At 41.9% G+C, this 20,573-nt stretch overlaps 1 protein-coding gene across 1 annotated transcript; it reads right to left on the bottom strand.

Annotated features, from left to right (window-relative positions):
- Window positions 1-1,657: 1,657 nt before the first annotated feature.
- Window positions 1,658-19,214, bottom strand: ermp1 (endoplasmic reticulum metallopeptidase 1; the record flags this gene model as incomplete). The annotated part of the gene is made up of 8 exons (XM_008287804.1): window positions 18,852-19,214; window positions 15,116-15,420; window positions 6,125-6,252; window positions 5,876-5,981; window positions 5,224-5,370; window positions 4,958-5,050; window positions 3,074-3,286; window positions 1,658-1,878 (listed from the first exon to the last, which is right to left on the bottom strand). Coding segments are annotated over exons 1-8 (1,488 nt in total), but the record flags the coding sequence as incomplete, so codon positions are not given.
- Window positions 19,215-20,573: the final 1,359 nt, after the last annotated feature.

The following is a 20,573-nucleotide window of genomic DNA, read 5'->3' as shown; positions in this document are numbered from 1 at the left end:
TTTTTTTGCTTGTTTTAGATATCAGCACAAATAAATGTTACTGAAATTTACTTCTGAACAATTGGTTTCCATTTTTTTCCAAAACTTCTATCGTGACAAACATCCGAATGTCAACAAAATAATCAACGCATTAACTCAAATGTGCCATGAGAATCTTGAGGAAGTAAGAGCATCTGCAAACTGTTAAAATGTTCACTGAGAATCATGGACAAACCGGGCTGTTTGCTCAACTCCTCTCTTCTCTGGGCACCATCGCAGTTTTCAGTTTTATATCACTTCACAATGACGTTATTTTTCTTCTGATTCAAACTGCAAATAAGATAATCACTAACTCATGACTGTTGTCGACAAAAAATAATAATAATCAGGGAGAAGGAATCAGTGACATAGTATTTCCTACAATGGGGACTTTATTTTTTTAAACATTGGCCACTGCTTTATTCTAAACTATGAACTAAAGGGAACATAAAATGAAAGACAAGGGCTGAGTGTGACTAGAATCCTTCAAACTATTTGCATAAATGTGTATTTTTAAAATGTATTTTGTCTTCATCATGACTAATGATTTGTCTGTTCAATAAAACAAAATGCGCTGGTTGTATCTGTTCAGGACTTTTTAGGAAAATACCATTCAGAATTCGGGCAAAGATACATTCTGGCCTTTCAATAGAGATTTTGTTACACTGAAGCGTTACGTAATCTGGGACAAAAGGTTAGTCTGTGTTCCTTCTGGAAAATGTCCATGGTAAGCTGGAGTTAATATTGTGGTAAGCTGCAGCTCCAGAAGAAAATCCATTTTCTGCAATGTTTTAAACTCTAAATCAACACTTAAAACAACTAAATGTCAAACACACAATATGCATACTGACTTGCAAACATCCCGTCCTACCTAAAACGATCAGAAGACTTCACCAAAAAAAGCTCCAACAATCTTTTTGAAAGAATGCAAAGAAGCAGGCTTTCCAATTAGCGAGCAGAGATGCTAACATTTGATAGCTGGAAAAGCACAAGATACTCCCAACGGCAACAAAAAGCCCAGAGAGGCGAGTCAACTGGTTCTCAGCAGCAGATGATGATGATTTGGTCAATAAGCGTGTGCATGTGACTGACAGATGACTGTCTGTATTCCACCGCTACAGCTCAGTATTACACATACGTGGACATTTACAAAAAGGAGCTGCTGTTCTGTAATCGCTGTGGAGGAAGAGGAACCGTCTGACTTTGTCCTCTCTGCACTTTAGCTCTCATTAAATGTGAGTTCAGCGAAATATGAGGCTCAGGGAAATAATGTGATCTCTTCTTCACGTCAGACAGTGAATGCAAAAGGGAACCAGAAAGAGTCCAGACTGATGTGGTGATGCTGAATTAAACAAAATCAACACCAGATGAATTATTTAAGATATTATTCTAGTTTCAGTTTCAACACAGCTCTCCCTTTTGCATTCCCATTTAACAAACACAAGTGTAATTCAGATAGAAGCTCATCTTTTAAAGTGATGCATAATGTGACTTTTCAATCAAGGCTAACTACACTTTCATGATAATTGGAGCACACCTTATATTTGGCGCATTTATTTCGCTACAGATTCCCTGTTTGCTCTTTAAAGTTACTGTCCAAAGCTGCAGGAAGCCTTCCATCACAAACTCCATCACTCACCCCGTAGTACAAGTTCTTGGCCAGTGTGTGGATGAGGATCATCTTGCCAGTGGCTGCAGCTCCATACAGGCAGATGGAGGCGTAGAAATGGTTGTACCAAAACATGGAGCGGCCCAGCAGAGTGACGAGCAGAGCCACGATCAGTACCGACAGCAGGGTGACGAACCAGCTCAGCACCGCCACGCCCGTGGCACAGGCCAGGTCTCGAACATAGCGACCGCCTAAGAGAGACGTAAATAAAGACAGATGCTTTTCATCAGCTTCTTCTCACACAGAGCAATGCACTGATTGAAATGTAAACATTAGCTAAAATATCCTGAGATTATACAGTTGTCCTTAAATGTATTTATACCCTCTCATTAAAGAAGGAAAAAAAACAGGTGTCACTGAAATAAGATGAAATTGACAAAAGCAATAATAAATAAAAATGAATGAAAATAATGACATTGCTTTTTAACTGTGATTCAAAATACACAAGCAAACAAGCATGATGGGACCCGTAAACTAATATTTAGTTGAACAACCCTTTGAGCCAATCACTGCAATCTTGTGTTCTCTGTAACTCTCAATCAGACTTCTGCACCTGTTGACAGCTATTTTAATTTCACTGCTCATCAGCAAAGTGCTTTATTTGGACAGTTTTGTTTGATTTTTAAATTATTCTTTTCAACCACAATTCAAAAGCAACGTCTTATTTCACTAAGTAGAGGTTCTCAAATTTTTTGAGTCACGACCCCCAAGATAACATAAGTTTGTGTTCATGACCCCGCAATTTGAATTGTTAATATAATTATAATATCATTTTAATTTAATTCCACAGATTTATCTCTTTACATTAGCACGTTAATTTTCTTTTGAACGAATGAATGAACTGAATTTATTTAGAACAAATTAAAGGGAAAAAAATTATATAAAAATTTTTAAAAAAGAGCAAAAAAGAACAATAATATCACATAATAAAATCACAATATTAACAAGTCAGAAAAAGGAGTGGGGAAGAAGTATACACTTTTAATTTTGACAGCCCTAATACTAATTTATTTGATAAATATAGGCTTTATTTTATTTTTATTTTTTATTTTTTTTACAATGATCTGGTGACTCCCTGAAATTATCTTGGGACTCCCAGCTTAAGAACCACTGCACTAAATTATAATTTTGCATATTTTTATTTATTATTACTTTTTTCAGTTTCTAGTTATTTGAGTGACTATTGTGAATTTTGCCTTTTCTTTAATGGAAGGGTATGAATGCATTTGAGGACAACCGTACATTTGGATGGGTTGAACCTTAATTTACAATTCTCCAAGGAAAGTACTTGTGAAAAAGTCCTAAAGAGGAGGAAGAGGAAAACACAAAGCACACATAAGCAGTAGAGGAAATGCCATACATCGTCTGCAGGAAATGGAAACTTACCTCCATTGCCAGGCAGTGAGGCTTTCTTGGCCAGATAGAGGAAGGTGGCCGTGGCGACCATGTAGTTGAGGATGGTGCCGACTCGAGCCGGGTAAGCCACCACGACTACCCCCAGCAGGTCGAAAAACACCATGTTGCCATGACGATACTCGGAGGAGTCGGCCAACTTCTCTGACATTACCAAGTACTTCAGGACTGCCAGGATGTTGTCGCCTGGAAACAAGACGGCGAGCAAAGAGGTGAAACGTCAACGGCGACGCTCCGGTCAGACAAAAATGTACAATCGACTTGTATAATTACAACTGGCTGGGAGAGAAAATGAAGTCGTAGAAATGGTCAAACAAGGAATTCAACCTAATTGTGGGTTTTTTGGTTTGTAGTTCTGCTCCCACAGTCAGAGGAAGTCAATGGTTCACATGCAGGCAGAGTTTACTGATGGTAACCGTCTGAACAGCAGAACAAGCCATTACAAGGTCGTCCGGAAAGTATTTTCTGCAGTAATAAAGCTGTAAACAAGTAAATAAACAAGATATACTTCTAGTAAATAGTGGTCTGTGTGTCGAGGCTTATTCATGTGCATTCTTATTTTATGGTAACGACAACACATAAACAGTTCTGTGAGATGAATGAATGACAATAGAGGATGTAATCTTGCACATACAACACTAACTTTCCACACACACACTACTCCAACACATACAAGTATCTTCTACAAATCTCTCTACAACTGTACCCTCACACTCAGATAATAGTTTCCCCCATGACAGGATATGTAAGAGAAGACAATAAGATCATACTGATAGACATTCTGACTCCTACGTGTTCTATATTAAATCAATTACTTCTCCTATACCACCGCTCTGACTGACAAGCGCTGCAAACATGACGTTGAGTGTAGATGAGAAATCTGCTAACATGAAAGACCATTAAAAAGAGGCTGTGTGTGTGTGTGTGTGTGTTATCGCAGCTGAGGCAAAGTTTCTTTTATCTGTGCTGCTCTCGGCACTGCTGCCTCCACGTCTGCACAGTTAACAACGCACACACGCAGGCGAGACAAAGCTCCATTGTTCTTCCGCCTGGTAGGCTCGCTGCGGCCAAACAGTGCAAACAACTCACATCTACTTGTTCATGTGGGGTTCTCACTGTTTGTGATTTTCCCCACAAGGTTCCCTTCTTAGTTTCACTATGACTTCCAAGCCCTGCGAGTCTTGCACCTTGCCCCGCTCTGTCCAAAAACCCGCAGCAGATTTTTTTAAGACGAGGCCAAATATCTGCTGTATTCATCACCAGCTTCAAAAGGGCCGAGCTACTGGTGTATCTTCTTCTTCTTCTTCTTCTGGGCTGTGTCCTACTCTCCACCTTAGAAAATTGTTCTGCCTCCTTCTTCACAGACTAAAAATACCTTCTACCTCCCTCTGAAATCTCACTTTCTCTCTCTAATAATTCATGCCTTTCATGGCGAGTTGCTGCGCACAGAAGAAGAGGAGGGAGATGTCCAGTAGCTGCTGAGCGAGAGAGGAAAGATGCCAACTGTCTCGGGTTTTTAGTGCTGACTGACTGGATTCTCTGCTAAGTAAAGCAAAATAATTCAGCAACACAGAAGCGCAAGGTAAATGAGGGCAACAGCCTGCAGCTGGTATGTATGTATGCATTCCTGAGTCCTCCGAGAAATAATGCGATCAGGGCACTGCTGACCAACCCGGGACTGGAGGACAAAACATAAATGCACCTCATGCGTTGGTGCCTGCGACAGAAAAACGCTGCTGCAGTGACTGTTGTCATGCTAACACACTGACACACCCATCAGCTCAAACTGCTGATTCTATTTAAACTGACAGTTAAACAAAAGTGTGAGCACGAACACATTTGTGATCTGTCTTTTACCGGCTCTCTGTATCGAGTCTGTCAGGATCCTGTTTGCAGTGTCGTACTTGGTATGGTAGATGAAACCGTTTTCAATGAAGGCCAGATCAATGCCTGGAAGAAAACACACACAAAGACAGAGAATACAATTAAAGCGTAAAACATAAAAAGGTAGCTGCTTTGTCTTTGTATCGCCCACAGTATTTTTCTCTCTGACTCTGACATAGAAAAGCTTCATGCTTTCATTATTAATTTATAAACTGTGCTGCAACAGTTGTTGGTCTAACCTGGGATGTTACCAAAGTCCCTGTATATGCGAAAGTCGGTGTCGGAGGGAATGATGCCACTTTGAAAGACCTCCTGGCCGACCACAGAGGCGAAGGGGTGTTTGGCGGCATGAACGTAGGCCTGCACCAGCCATGGGTTCTCTGGGCCTTCGGGGAAGGAAGGAAGGAACAGCTGCTGAGATATTTTAGACACTGGACAGTTACCAGGAGTCCCAAGTTTTGCTGCATTAAGTAATCATTGTGTAATAATATAATAATCTTTATTTATAGAGCACGTTTCAACCATCCGAGTTAAAAATTGCATCACAAGGCAGCTAAATAAAACAGAGAAGTCATTCAAGATAGATAACATAAACAAAGAAAGATAATCATGGTTATATATATGTATATGTATCCCTCTATTTGGCGGTTCTAATGTGGGGCAGTGAATAAGGATATTTTTATACTATAAAACTTGTGATTCTCAGAACTGCAGCAGTGTCTCTACTTCAGACAATCTGCGTCATTAAAAGGAAAAAAACTGCGTGCATTTTTTGCAAGCTTTACCATTTATAGGAGAAATAAGTGCAGCTGGAAGGCCGCACACACAAACTTCCAAAACAAACAAGGAGAAAAGCATGATAACAAACAAAGCAAGCCAATTTATCAGTACCTGTCTGGAAAACAACCTCCTTTCCCCCAACACCTGCAGCCTCCAAGTTAATGAAGGCTCGCACCTGCTTGGCCCATGGATGCTGGGTAATGAAACCGTGACTGGCCTGTTGGAGAGATTGAGAGACAGACAAGTAAAAATGAGATGGAGAAAATATCAAGACAAGAGTTTTAAATTAAATGATCCTCAAAAGTGCTGTGAACACTCTGGTATAACATCTAAAGTGTGCCGTGTTGTGCTTCATTTTACCTGCAGCACATTTTCTTCTGCCCCATTAAAGAGGAAGATAACTCCGTGGTGAAGAGGGGAGGACTGGTTGGCCAGAGAATGGAGGACTTCCAGCATCACTGCACAACTCACTGCGTCATCGCTGGCACCTACAACAAGAAACAAACTGTGTATGTGTGTCAAGAACACTAGCTGTGAGCCGCTCATGTTTATCAGGCAACAGGAATTTGTTTTGACCTGAAGTGAACACACAGAGGCAAGCAGTTTTGTGCATCCATTTCACCCTTTTGTCCTGAGCCGCCGGAGCAGCGAGAGATAAAAAACACAGATGGCAGAGCTGATAACTCTCAAGTGCAGCAGGGCAAAGTCGCAAACACACGAGGACGGAGGGAGTAGGCTCGGCGTGGAAACATGCGAAGAATGCAACAAGCTGCCTAAAAAACTCTTTTGTGTGACGGCGAGGGCACGAAGGGAAAACGGGCAACAGAGAGAAGAAAGGAAAAGAGCATGTGAACTGGGCATGTGATATAAAAAAGATTAGACAGGTTAGTGGTGAGGGATACAACCGACTGAGAATAAATGCAAAGAAAAGGGAGGAGGGGGAAAAAAAAATGACTCAAAGATCAGACAGCCAAACGGAGACATCATGTGCTCTGGATTTCTAGATTGAATGTGTTCATGAGGCGGGGGGTGGGGGCCGGTTCACTGTCTGCCTGGGTACCATTCAGGCTCCTGTCTGTGCCACTTATGTCAGCGACATATTAATCCTCGTCCCAGAGAAGCTCTGTGAGAGTTCAGAACATTCCATGCATAAATCAAAGCCTGAGCGGGCCTGAAATTGGAAATATGTTACTAGAAGTACAAGAATTAAATTATCCGATTATTGGCGTCTTACCCACACATATATTCAACTTATGCAGGCGAAAACATGCGCAAGACAATGCTCTGCCTGTCTTTATACTTTCCTCTCTTCCTTTATTATTTTTCACATGAAGAAATGTTTAGAATTCCAAGAAATCAAAGGCTTGGCAAGCAGCAGTGGACGTGAAATTGTGTGTGTATCTTCCCGGTCCACACCTCTTGGATCAAGTTCCTTTTACCGGTGAGGCTGTGTACGTATGAGAGAATGTGAACTAGGAAAACATGTCTTCTCAACAGGCTTCGGGGGTGCGGTGTGGAGTTTGAACAGTGAAAAAAATCCCTGAATTAAAACCAGACCCAAGATAGGGCGATGACTACAGATTTCAATGTGATACATATCATTAGCAAACTGCTGCTATTTCTGTGCAGACTAAACAGTTTATGACACCCTCTAAGCAACTTCCTGTTCAGAGTACAATGCGGTTGTTTGTAATAAATTTAAAAGAGGGATTCAAGTTTTCAGGACTGGACTGCTGTTGCTGCCTAAATTTCACACTCTGTGGTCCACGTGACAACAGCACACAACACAGGACACAAATAAGGGCATTATTATCACGAGCCACTCGAGGACTTGCATGTCGGACGGCAGTGGTTTGCAAACAACGGTGAGGAACAAAGATTTGAGAGGCTACAGGAAAAAGCAAGGAAATCAAAGTTTACATTTTGGCCTCTGGGGGCCGTGAATGTAAATTTAACAACAACAACAAAAAAAATATGTCGCTCTGAACCAGAAATGTGAACCTCATGGGGACCAAAGTCTGCAGGCTTCATCCTCAGCGGGCCGTAAATGTCTGTGCAAAACTTTATGACAAACCTTTCGGTAGCTTGCGTGGTCAGGACACACAAAAAATACAAAAATGTCATAGAAAAAAATGTGACTTTGAGATAATCAGCCAACAACTGGCTCAGTCACTTACTAGTGGGGCAGCTAACAGGGAATCTGTGGTGCTTCTATGGCTTGACTAGCTGCTGCAGCTAATGGCACGCTGTCCAGCACGTATAAGCCTCCAACATTTCAGACTATATTTATGACGAATATCATCAAGGAGGCAAAACTGAACAAGACGCACACTGAGTGGGAAAAAGAAGGAGAAGCACACAGAGAACCATCGGACTGTTGTGCTAAGACATACGAGCTAAGATAAATCAGCAGCACAGCAGAGAGCGCTGGCAACGGGAAGAGTCGGATGTTCACTTGAACTTTGTGTTTCATTTGTTACTGTTTTTTTAAATTGTTGTGATTTATTGGGGGGGCAGCAAGGTGGCTCGAGGTTAGCACCGTTGCCTCGCAGCAAGAAGGTCGCCGGTTCACGTTCCGGTGAGGACACCTGGGATCTTTCTGTGTGGAGTTTGCATGTTCTCCCCATGCAGCGTGGGTTCTCTCCAGGTTCTCCATCTTCCTCCCACAAAAACACGTTGAGGCTAATTGGTGATTCTAAATTGTCCGTCGGTGTGAATGTGAGTGTGCTTGGTTGTCTGTCTCTAAGTGCAGCCCTGTGATGGACTAGTGACCTGTCCAGCTCCCCCCACAACCCAGTGAGGATTAAGCAGTGTATAGATAATGGATGGATGGATCACTTAATGGGTGCAAAAAAAGAAATAAAAACATCCCTCCATCCATTATCTATACACCGCTTAATCCTCACTAGGGTCGCGGGGGGCTGGAGTTTATCCCAGCCGACTTAGGGCGAAGGCAGGGGACACCCTGAACAGGTCGTAAATAAAAACATGATATCTGTATTATNGCTCTAGCTGAAATGACTTAAAGGTAAACTTGTCTTGTTCCGACTTTGAAACTCAGTTCGTATAAACTGTTCATGACCTTTAGCGCTAAACGTCATCTTGACCGTCCCCCAGCTCGTCTCCTCTTTGGACAGCAGGCTGAACTCCACCGGAGAGCTCGGAGACACTTCTGAAGCCGGCAGGTACCAGTTCTTCCTACAAACACACCAAACGTACTTGTGAAAGTAAAGAAAGTAAAAAAAAAAAGCAGCCTTTACTGTGATATAAGAGGAAACAGTGTTAAACAAAAGAGCATGAAGACAAGCTACAAGGCTGCAGTACTGACTTGCTGAGGAACTTCACAGGCAGGAACCAGGGGTAACCGCAGAAGGGCCGGTCCTCCCGGCAGCGGGTCCGAACGCTGTCGTTGATCTCGGGGATGTGAGGCGTGACGTGCTGTATGCCCGTGAAGTCAAAACTGTTTATCCACAGGCCCGAGTCTCGGCTCTCCACCTGGCCCTGGAGGTTGTGGAAGGTCCGTGTTGTGTGCTGCAGGGAGACCGATAAGCATTTTTAAAAAACGTATATTAATTCAGATCTTCGACACACACGCTTTCCTCCAACCTGCTTCGTACTGCGTCTATCTCACCAAGTGTCTGAAAGGAGCTTCCTGTGATTAATGAGCAGGTGGAGGACTGGAATCAGAGCAGGGTTTTTTTTTTTTTTGCAGTTACAAAAAAATGAGTGGGGGAAAAAAAAAAACACCCATGCAGATGGAAAATATGCTCCCAAGAGATTTGAATCGTGCAGGCAGGGAAACGCATTGCAAGATGGTCAATCACAAAAGGTAATTCTGCAGTTACTGCGTATTGCTTTTGTGCTTATTTCATCTAAGTGGGGGCATTTTTCTCACTTTCAATCTAACATTTTGATAAATGTTAAGCTGCATATGGAGAAACCTGGAGTTGGCTGATGAGCAGCCTGTAAAGGAGGTGTGAGTTCTCTTCCTGACCTTTACTGCAGAATATCGAGCTTCTTTAAAAGCTGTTGAGTGAGCCAAACCGCTGATATGAGTTCCATTTAACACACTTTGGGGTATTTCAGCTTCTGCATTTAGTTGTTTAGAAATGACTTGTTTACATATGCTAATTATATCTTCCCAAGTTTGTCTCATCCCTCACTGATTATGCACATTGTTTATTCTGTTTATGTTGCTCTGATTAGTTAGAACCAACAGTCAAACATTTCCATTCATCTTCTGTGCTTTTTGTTTGAGTCTACAATCATCATTCATCTTCGCCTGGATTCTACCCGTCAACAGAAAAACATCTGTATCTATTCCGGTAGATTAATCGTAGCAACTCGACTTGCTACAAGGACAACGAACACTCATTCAAAGACAACAACATGCAGACGTTGGTCAGGGAGGACAGATGGTTTGAGAGAGGGGTGAAAGAAGCCATCTCTGTCAAACTGGAAAGATCATCCCTCAACAGAGGTGGAGGTCTGAGGCATCATGTTTCACCTGTTTACAATTCAGTCCTAAGATCTCTCCACTACATTCACACCTCGCCACAAAAGACTCTAACGAACCCCTTTGTGGCAGAGGGAGCACTAACGACCCATATAACGAGGGGGAGGAGCAACAAACTCCCAAGTGAAACTCAGGTGTTAATGGCTCCTTCAGGATATGAGTGTCTAGAACTCCCAACTAGTCAGAACTGATGAAGCCTCTTGGATGAGAGGTGGAACGTCTTCAAGGAACTCAAGCAAATCCAGTTGCTACGATTAATCTCCAAGAATAACCATGACCTGGATGACTGAGAATCTTCACAGACATATCTGTGTCTAAGTTTCTATGTGCATTTGGGTTTGTATGTGTGTTGTGACTTCCAACCTGAAGGAAGACTCTCTTTGGTCGCGGGCTATCCGGACTGCCGGAATAAGGAAAGAAGAGGCCGCAGGACACCAGCAGGAACATGATGATGAAGACTGAGCCGAGACCAGCCAGGATCCACTTTGTGCTCCGTACCAAGTAGATGAAATGCAGCTGAGACAGACAGTAAAAAGTGTTATTGAACCGGCGGAAGGAACAATCTACACTGTAGTATGTTGAAATTACAGAAAATGGTTTTTTTTTGTATTTTATTAAGACAAATATCCTTTTAAAAAAACAAAACAACAAAAAAAGAAAGCTAAGGCCACAGTCTGTGAGCTGTGCATTAAATTTTACGACCTCCGTTGTTTTATTTGTCTGAAGGTAAAATAAACTATTTCCTGTTTCAAACAAATGTTGCTCCCAGAAGCTTAAAAACGATTGTTTAGTCACGTATTTTCTGTCCTGCCTACACTTCCTCATTCGTACACTGCCTTCCTGCTTGAGAAAGCAAACCCAGATTTGTTCTTTATCGCACATAATGTGGGAATACTCACAAAAAAAGAGGAGAGGAAGATGGTTGCCAGGGTGACCAAGGTGGCCAGCACCACCTCAGGAGGAATCTCGGTGCCGCTGCGGCCCATGATGGGTGTGAAAATCTCAAACACCACCCAGATGAGGAACATGAAGTGGACATAAGGCAACGCCAGGCCCAGCAGGTAGAGCACGCTGTATTTCACTGACGCTCCTGGAGGAAAAGAGTTAGTCAGACCGAACCAAACCAGCCAAGGATGAGGCCATGAGGCTGGAATCTTCTGGCTGCTCCACAGCTATGACAAGCCCTTCGTAAATTACGTCTTGAGGTAAAAGTGTTTATGGCTGCTCTGAACTTGAAGGCGGGTAAAAAGCCTCCCGACCATCCTGACTACATCCCACGGCCTCCCTGATTACTGCAACAGCTCTGTGGCTTTTGCACGTCTTCATAATCTCCCCTGATTATGCCGTAAATGAGGGGGTTTCCAAAGCTATTTACAATCTGACAAGCACTTTGTTTTAAGAATGAAGAGGTCTTAAGTCATGTGAGCGGCAGGAGGTAGCGATACACAACAGCTGAGGGTTAATCTTTGTTTACTTCCATCAATTAATGAGAGGTTTACCTTAACTTAAAATGAGAATGTACCAGAGTCTAAACACATAAGAGCATGCTGAGTTTGATTCGGCTGCTGGGAGGCTTACGAGAAGCAGGTTTAGAGATTGTGATGATTTATCTCTTATCGTTAAGTATTAATAATCAACCAAAGAATTATATACTGGGGGCATCTCAGTCGGAGTCCTTACTTGTAACTTTACAAGATAAATGGTGACAAACAGGGTGGCGTTGAGGCTGAGCATTTACCTCTGTGTTTAAATTCTTTCGCCAGCAGCAGTCTGGTGGCCAGGGGGAAAGCTACCATTAGCATGGGCACGTAGGCCGAACACAGGCCCTGCTGGGTCAGCCACACCAGGCTGCAGCACCACAGCAGCAGGCTCACGTCGAAGTACAGATCTCCCAGCTCCACCAGACGGACACCCTGCGAGGAAAACACACAAGATAGATGCAGGAGCAGATTAGAGGCTTTGGGCTTTACTGTGTGCATCTTTGATAGGGGGGGCAGCAAGGTGGGTCGGTGGTTAGCACTGTTGCCTCACAAGCAAGAAGGTCGCCGGTTCACGACACATGGGATCTTTCTGCATGGAGTTTGCATGTTCTCCCCGGGCAGCGTGGGTTCTCTCCGGGTTCTCCAGCTTCCTCCCACAAGGTCCAAAAACATGTTGAGGTTAATTGGTGATTCTAAATTGTCAGTGGGTGTGAATGTGAGTGTGCTTGGTTGCCTGTCTCTAAGTGTAGCCCTGTGATAGACTGGTTACCTGTCCAGCTGGGATAGACTCCAGCCCCCCCACGACCCTAGTCAGGATTAACAGGTGTATAGACGATGGATGGATGGATCTTTGATAGGCTGTGAATCGACTGATATGTTTTACCAAAAAAAAACTTGCTACAGTAGAAGAAAGTTCTCTGAAAGTCCTTATTATCAATGATTACATGAAGCAACAAATTCATCATCTTGATCAAACTTAATACTCTTAATTTTGCTGATAAATCCAAGTTTGTTTGTTTTTTTGCTTGTTTTAGATATCAGCACAAATAAATGTTACTGAAATTTACTTCTGAACAATTGGTTTCCATTTTTTTCCAAAACTTCTATCGTGACAAACATCCGAATGTCAACAAAATAATCAACGCATTAACTCAAATGTGCCATGAGAATCTTGAGGAAGTAAGAGCATCTGCAAACTGTTAAAATGTTCACTGAGAATCATGGACAAACCGGGCTGTTTGCTCAACTCCTCTCTTCTCTGGGCACCATCGCAGTTTTCAGTTTTATATCACTTCACAATGACGTTATTTTTCTTCTGATTCAAACTGCAAATAAGATAATCACTAACTCATGACTGTTGTGGATAAAAAATAATAATAATAAGGGAGAAGGAATCAGTGACATAGTATTTCCTACAATGGGGACTTTATTTTTTTAAACATTGGCCACTGCTTTATTCTAAACTATGAACTAAAGGGAACATAAAATGAAAGACAAGGGCTGAGTGTGACTAGAATCCTTCAAACTATTTGCATAAATGTGTATTTTTAAAATGTATTTTATCTACATCATGACTAATGATTTGTCTGTTCAATAAAACAAAATGCGCTGGTTGTATCTGTTCAGGACTTTTTAGGAAAATACCATTCAGAATTCGGGCAAAGATACATTCTGGCCTTTCAATAGAGATTTTGTTACACTGAAGCGTTACGTAATCTGGGACAAAAGGTTAGTCTGTGTTCCTTCTGGAAAATGTCCATGGTAAGCTGGAGTTAATATTGTGGTAAGCTGCAGCTCCAGAAGAAAATCCATTTTCTGCAATGTTTTAAACTCTAAATCAACACTTAAAACAACTAAATGTCAAACACACAATATGCATACTGACTTGCAAACATCCCGTCCTACCTAAAACGATCAGAAGACTTCACCAAAAAAAGCTCCAACAATCTTTTTGAAAGAATGCAAAGAAGCAGGCTTTCCAATTAGCGAGCAGAGATGCTAACATTTGATAGCTGGAAAAGCACAAGATACTCCCAACGGCAACAAAAAGCCCAGAGAGGCGAGTCAACTGGTTCTCAGCAGCAGATGATGATGATTTGGTCAATAAGCGTGTGCATGTGACTGACAGATGACTGTCTGTATTCCACCGCTACAGCTCAGTATTACACATACGTGGACATTTACAAAAAGGAGCTGCTGTTCTGTAATCGCTGTGGAGGAAGAGGAACCGTCTGACTTTGTCCTCTCTGCACTTTAGCTCTCATTAAATGTGAGTTCAGCGAAATATGAGGCTCAGGGAAATAATGTGATCTCTTCTTCACGTCAGACAGTGAATGCAAAAGGGAACCAGAAAGAGTCCAGACTGATGTGGTGATGCTGAATTAAACAAAATCAACACCAGATGAATTATTTAAGATATTATTCTAGTTTCAGTTTCAACACAGCTCTCCCTTTTGCATTCCCATTTAACAAACACAAGTGTAATTCAGATAGAAGCTCATCTTTTAAAGTGATGCATAATGTGACTTTTCAATCAAGGCTAACTACACTTTCATGATAATTGGAGCACACCTTATATTTGGCGCATTTATTTCGCTACAGATTCCCTGTTTGCTCTTTAAAGTTACTGTCCAAAGCTGCAGGAAGCCTTCCATCACAAACTCCATCACTCACCCCGTAGTACAAGTTCTTGGCCAGTGTGTGGATGAGGATCATCTTGCCAGTGGCTGCAGCTCCATACAGGCAGATGGAGGCGTAGAAATGGTTGTACCAAAACATGGAGCGGCCCAGCAGAGTGACGAGCAGAGCCACGATCAGTACCGACAGCAGGGTGACGAACCAGCTCAGCACCGCCACGCCCGTGGCACAGGCCAGGTCTCGAACATAGCGACCGCCTAAGAGAGACGTAAATAAAGACAGATGCTTTTCATCAGCTTCTTCTCACACAGAGCAATGCACTGATTGAAATGTAAACATTAGNTGCTCTCTAAATATTGGCATCAGGAACCTACATCGGTCCACCACTAGTAAAACTGTATCATTTATGGTGTACAAATGGCACTTGAGGTGTTGTAGTAGCAGATTTAACCAGACAGATTTAATCCAGCATGCAAAATGTATCGCTCACATGAATATTCTGTTCTACTCAGTCAAAGACAAGCATGGGAAAGTCAGTTGTTTTCTGGCAGTTTACATCTGGCCCACAGGCGTTTTTCTGCATGTACCTACACGCAAGGTGTGTGCTGCATTTTTTTTTAAAAAACAAAATATACAAGCTCAGCCACTTTTAGTGTCTCAGAGCTCATAGAGGCTCAAAAGGCAGATCTGTTTAAAATAAGTGTGAATAAATGTTACCTGGACTGTTGGCCACGGAGTCAAAGTGGCAGTTGGCGAGCATGAGGTGCTGCGTGCCACTTTTGGGCTCCAGCCTGACAGCGATGTTGGTGACACGGTCGTAGAAGCTCGTGAAACCTCCGAGGAAGTCGATGGAAAAGGAGCCGGTGGGACGTTGCACATCTACAGTGAGCTGATGGGGGCCTGCTGCCGTCTCCAGGCGGATCTTCTCAATCTGCTCCAACAAGTAGCCCACTGTCAGGACCTCGTTCTCCTGACTGCCCACCGGCCGAGGGCCAACGCTGGTGATCTGCTCTAAGTGCAGTCTAGATGGTGAAGAGTGAAGAGAGAAAGAGAATATTGTTAAACTGTAAAGAACCAGTAAACCAAGCCCACATCTTCCATCCCATCAGCATTATTCTCAGAACTGAATGACAGTCTGATGCTGTTATTAGAAAGAATGACTGAATGCCTTTCTCTGTGTTCATGTACTGTACGTATAGCCGCAGCCATCTTGAGGTTTTAAAACTAAAATTAGATTAAATGTATTTCCTGAAGACATGGGAGAGGTTGCTGACACGGTGAAAACACATACACATGATCCGCACATGTGTCTACGTGTATGTGAGAAAAACAACTGCAGTCAAACTTTTTTCATTTGTGTCAATGAAAACTATGCTCAGCCCTTTTGCCAGTTACTTATTTATATGCACAACAATGCCGGGACATACAGTTCTAGTGGTTCCAAACAGACAGTATTTCATATGATGTGTGGAGGAACATCTGCTTTGAGTCCATGTAGAGTTACAACGACGTGTCAACAATCAATCAGGCGACTGACAGATCGTCAAATAGCAACAGTTTCATCATTCAAGCAAAAATTTGGAAACTGTTGTGGTTCACACGTCCTCAGTATAAAGACTTGTTTATAGTATAATGAATAGCTCAGTGTTTAGGACAAACTACATGAACAGAGAACACATCTTGGAATTCATACTGAGCATTTTGTTTTTACTATTTTCTGATATTTTGTACGTCAAAAAATAAATTGATCAACAGAAAAAAGAATCACTCCTGGCAGTCCTGGAAGTAACATCAAAAATTAAAGAGCATCGACTTTCCCCTGTTGAACACAAGTGGACAGAGATGACCCTGCAAACGTCAGGCTTAGAAAATGAACTTGTCTTTCATAAACGAGCTTGTAAAGGTCTCCAGGCCCGGAGTTACAACCACTGTCCAGGTGCAGTGGGATTAAAGTGAGTCACGCTTCGGTATGACTCTGACCTTATCATCCTTCTCACTGCACAGGCTCCCTTAAGAGAGGTACACCAGGAAATAAAGCAAAGATGCCCATATGGCCGAGTAAAAAGACCAAACAGATGCCTTTACCCATTTTTTCTTTAAAAGAAAACAGCTGCTGCTGGTGTTTGATACAGCTGTTTGAGAAATATTCCGTGTTGCCCACAGCAGAATAAGTCCTGCAGCGGTAACTGATGCTTAAAGCCACCAGCAAGTAAAGTTTAGAAGTGGTGAGAGAATAATATCCGTCATCAAACCATAGCGGGTGAAGCCATGTGTTGTAGTCCAGCTGTTACAAGCGTAGATTAAAAATAAATGTTTGTTTGTCCCTTTGCTTGCGACCTAACAGAGACTTTCTGCTTCTTGCGACAAAGTGGCACCAAATGATATCATAGATGTCTGAGCTGCTGCCTCCAATCCATTTTTACAGCAGCCTCCAAGGGAATGTTTTATGCTTATAATTCAAATCTGGATTTGCAGGCCATGCACTCCTGAAAGCCATGATTGTGACCAAAGAAGCTCAGAGCCCTAATCAGTTCAAATGCAGCATGCCTGACTCACTTATGGAGCAAGCAGCCAAATGATGGCAAATCCCGCTACCCAGCACTTTCAAGAGCTCAACCACAGCCCTGCTGACCTCAGATTCAGTGCCATAATCCCTGCATCCCTCCTCATCACAAACTGACAGAAGGTGCTGCACTGTGAGGCCGAGCGGGCCTTTAATCTGAAAACGTTACAGCTTCGTTCAGTGAACAGGATGTTTGTTATCTATAGCCACGCAGGCTGCATTTATTATTGATCGACCTGTCTGCTGTTTCTTTTGTGTTCAAATAATGTTCTATAAAATATCAGTATAGGTGGAGTAGGGAAGCTATAAACGATCAATCTAGGGATTATTTTTCAAATAAATGATTAATCATTTAATGTAGAAAATATAAAGTTCCCCAGACTTGACATCTTTCATTTAAAGCTGCAACAATTAATGGATAAACTGACTAGTTGACAGCTACTAAATGCATTGGTTTGAGTATTTTTACGCAAAAATAGGCAATATTGTCTAATTCCAGCTTCTTAAATTTGAATATCTTTTGGTTTATTTACTCCTTTACAACAGTAAACTGAACGTGTTTTGGTTGCAGGAAAAACAAGACATTAAATACGAGACATTTTTCACCATTATCTGACATTTCCCAGACGAAAAAACTAACCGATTAATCAAGAGCAACACTTTAAATTGCCTTTTTTCCCCTCCTACTAAAAGGCCAACTACCTAAAGGTATTCAGATTACTGGGACATAAAACAGAGACTGACTGTATGGAGACGCAGCAGCTGTGCCCACACATGTTTTTTTTGTAAATCTTTATTCTTATCAAAGTTTTCCACTTGCCAAAAGTGAATGCAATTCCTGCACTGTGGCTGAAATGTTATTAATGCATGTAAATAAGTAAATTTCATTCATGGGGTTATATTTAAAGACTATGGCCCATTGTATAATCATGAAAGAGGCTTCTTTATATCTACAACTCGGGTTAATAACAGTTTAGCTTCCAAATATAAACAAGAACATTAGACATACCAGACAACCTAAACATCTAAAATAATACTATTTTATTACCTATAATTGTAAAGATCATGCCTGATTACACTATAAACCGCCAACAATGTTTGTTTTTTTAACCATAGTTAGAGTTTTGCTATGACGGCAGACAATAAATAGAATCTCTAGTTGCAGCTTTACTTTAAATATTCGTTTTTTCTCCCACTAAAAGTCCAACTACCCAGAGATTTATTGACAATGCTTATTTAGATTACCAGGATATAAAACAAAGGTGTGACTACATGCGGATGCAGCAGAAGAAGAAGTGGAGCTTTACAGTTTCACTTTTATTGAATGAATGAAATGAGTGACTGTCCACTTGCATGCAGGTTTTCTTTTTAAACACCTACTTTGCATTGGTTTTTACAGTGCTTTTTCTGTGTTTTTTATTTAAGTTGCAAGGTTTTATGATGCAACTCCTGTTTCAGTGCATTACTGAGGATTGCCTCTGTGTTAAACACCAACCACACATCGCCTCACCTGCATCAAAACATCTACTTTCTCCAGCCTTTTATTTTTAAGTTTAGATTTCGACTTCATGAGCTAATATTCGTGCTTGTGCATCTCGGGCTGGTTTGAGGCTTATAAAGAAAAAGCATCATGTGAGCATCAGTCCCAGAGGTTGCTGCACTTCTCCTCTCCTGACACGAACCGTTAAACGCCGTTGCAACACCTGTCCGGCGTGCAGGTTACCTCAGAGGCAAAGGTGGGCCGGAAGAGGAACCCGGCAGTGGTTTCTAGGCAGGTCTGTTGCCAAACTAGAGGAAAGGTTGTCGGGGGCTCCGCTGCTTTGACAACACGAGCCAGCATACAACAGACAAACGAGGCGTCACAGCGAGCACAACAACAGAAAAGCTCACCTGGCTCTCACTGCGTTGAACTCGCCGGTCGGCTTTCCAATGACAAGCTGCTGCAACGACAAATGAACGAGTCCCCACAGCACCAAAATAAACACAGAGACCAGGGACGCTGCCAGCGCTTCCCGCAGCAAGTACAGGCTCACTTCGGGCTTCCTCTTCGGGTCAGCGCTGTAGCCGTTGTTCCCGCACCGGTCCCGGGCTCCGTCGCTGTCCTGAGCTACATAATGTTGCGTCCCGAAGGGTTTTATTCTCCGGACGGTGGTGTCGCTCTCCATTTTTGAGCCAGCGGTACATCAGCAGCGAGCGTCGCTCTCGGCCGTCGCTTTTTTTTCTGGACGGAAGACGGATCGCGCTGAGGGACAAACTTAAGCAGGGAGGGCGGGCGCTTGAGAAAAGGAAAAAAATAAAAGGAACCCTCACAGCAGAGGAGGAGGAGAGCCAAAACACACTGGTTTAATCACTTCTTTGTAGATGAAGGGCAAAAATGATCTGCCTAATAAACCAGCAAATTAGGCAGATTTTGTTGACACTTTAAATAAATAGGTTAGCTAATTTTCCCACTGCAGCTGGTTAGGTTAGCTTAGCTTAGCTTAGCTTAATGACTGTAAGCAGGGGGAAACAGCTAGCCTGCCTCTGTCTGACTTAGATCAATTTTATTAATCCACAAGGACAGCACAGTAACACAAAGTAAATAATTATATAAGAGTATACAAAAAATGAAACAAAAAAATAAGAAATAAAAAAGCAAGCAGTAAAAAAAAAGAATACAATACAAAGATTTCTATATGTGCAATTTACAATTTTACAGTTGTTTTGTTGTTGTTTTCTTTTTGTTTGTTTGTTTTTGCCAAGACAAAATAATAAAATAAAATGAAATAAATACTACTAACACTTGTGCAAAACTGTGAGAAGAGGCATTATCTGATGCAGAGGGATGAACTGTTGTACAGATGAATGGAGAACGATATAAATGAGGTCCTGCACCGTTCACTAACAAAATCTGCCCACCAGCACAAGAATTAGCAATCAGCAGCGAAATATTGTGCCACTTAACCCCTGTGAAGCACCCACTTAAACAAACAATAACTACGACACAAATGATTGGGTTTCGAAGGTGCAGGAAGGATCGATTTCTCTGTGGTTCCAGTGTTTGTGCTAAGCTAACTGTCAACTTGCTTGTTTTTTTCTTAAATGCACACACAACAGTGATAATGTCAACTAGTTCTTTGCAAGAAGGTTAAGAAAAAAATCCCAAAATGTTGAACTGTTCCTTTAACATGAACCCATTTACCTCTCTGTGTCATGTAATAAAGCCCAACAGAAAAGCTCTAAATAAATTCTAATAATAAGAATCTTTATTTATGGAACACGTTTTAATATCCAAGTTGCAAAGTGCTTTACAAGGCAGCAAAATAAAACAGACAAGGTATGAAATATTTTTAAAAACACACATCATCATGTGCAAAAACCTTCAGCGTTAAAACAATATTGAAATAAATAAGGAAATTAAAATTCAAGTAAAATCAGGAAAAGGCTCTCAGATACAAGTATGTTTTAGGAAGAGACTTTAAAGAGTCAGAACACTGACTCAGCCGACCTGATTTTCTCACGCAGATCATTTTAGAGCCTCGAGGCCCCGACTGCAAACACTCTATCGCTTTTAGTTTCCAGCTGAGACCCTGGAACATAAAAACACCTCTGCTGGAGGGTCTCAAAGTGCAT

The sequence above is a fragment of the Stegastes partitus genome, unplaced genomic scaffold (genome assembly GCF_000690725.1).
Source record: "Stegastes partitus isolate 25-593 unplaced genomic scaffold, Stegastes_partitus-1.0.2 Scaffold521, whole genome shotgun sequence".
Taxonomy (NCBI): Eukaryota; Metazoa; Chordata; class Actinopteri; family Pomacentridae; genus Stegastes; species Stegastes partitus.
Note: the sequence above shows the minus strand (reverse complement) of the source record. Positions and strands in the feature narration are given on the sequence as shown.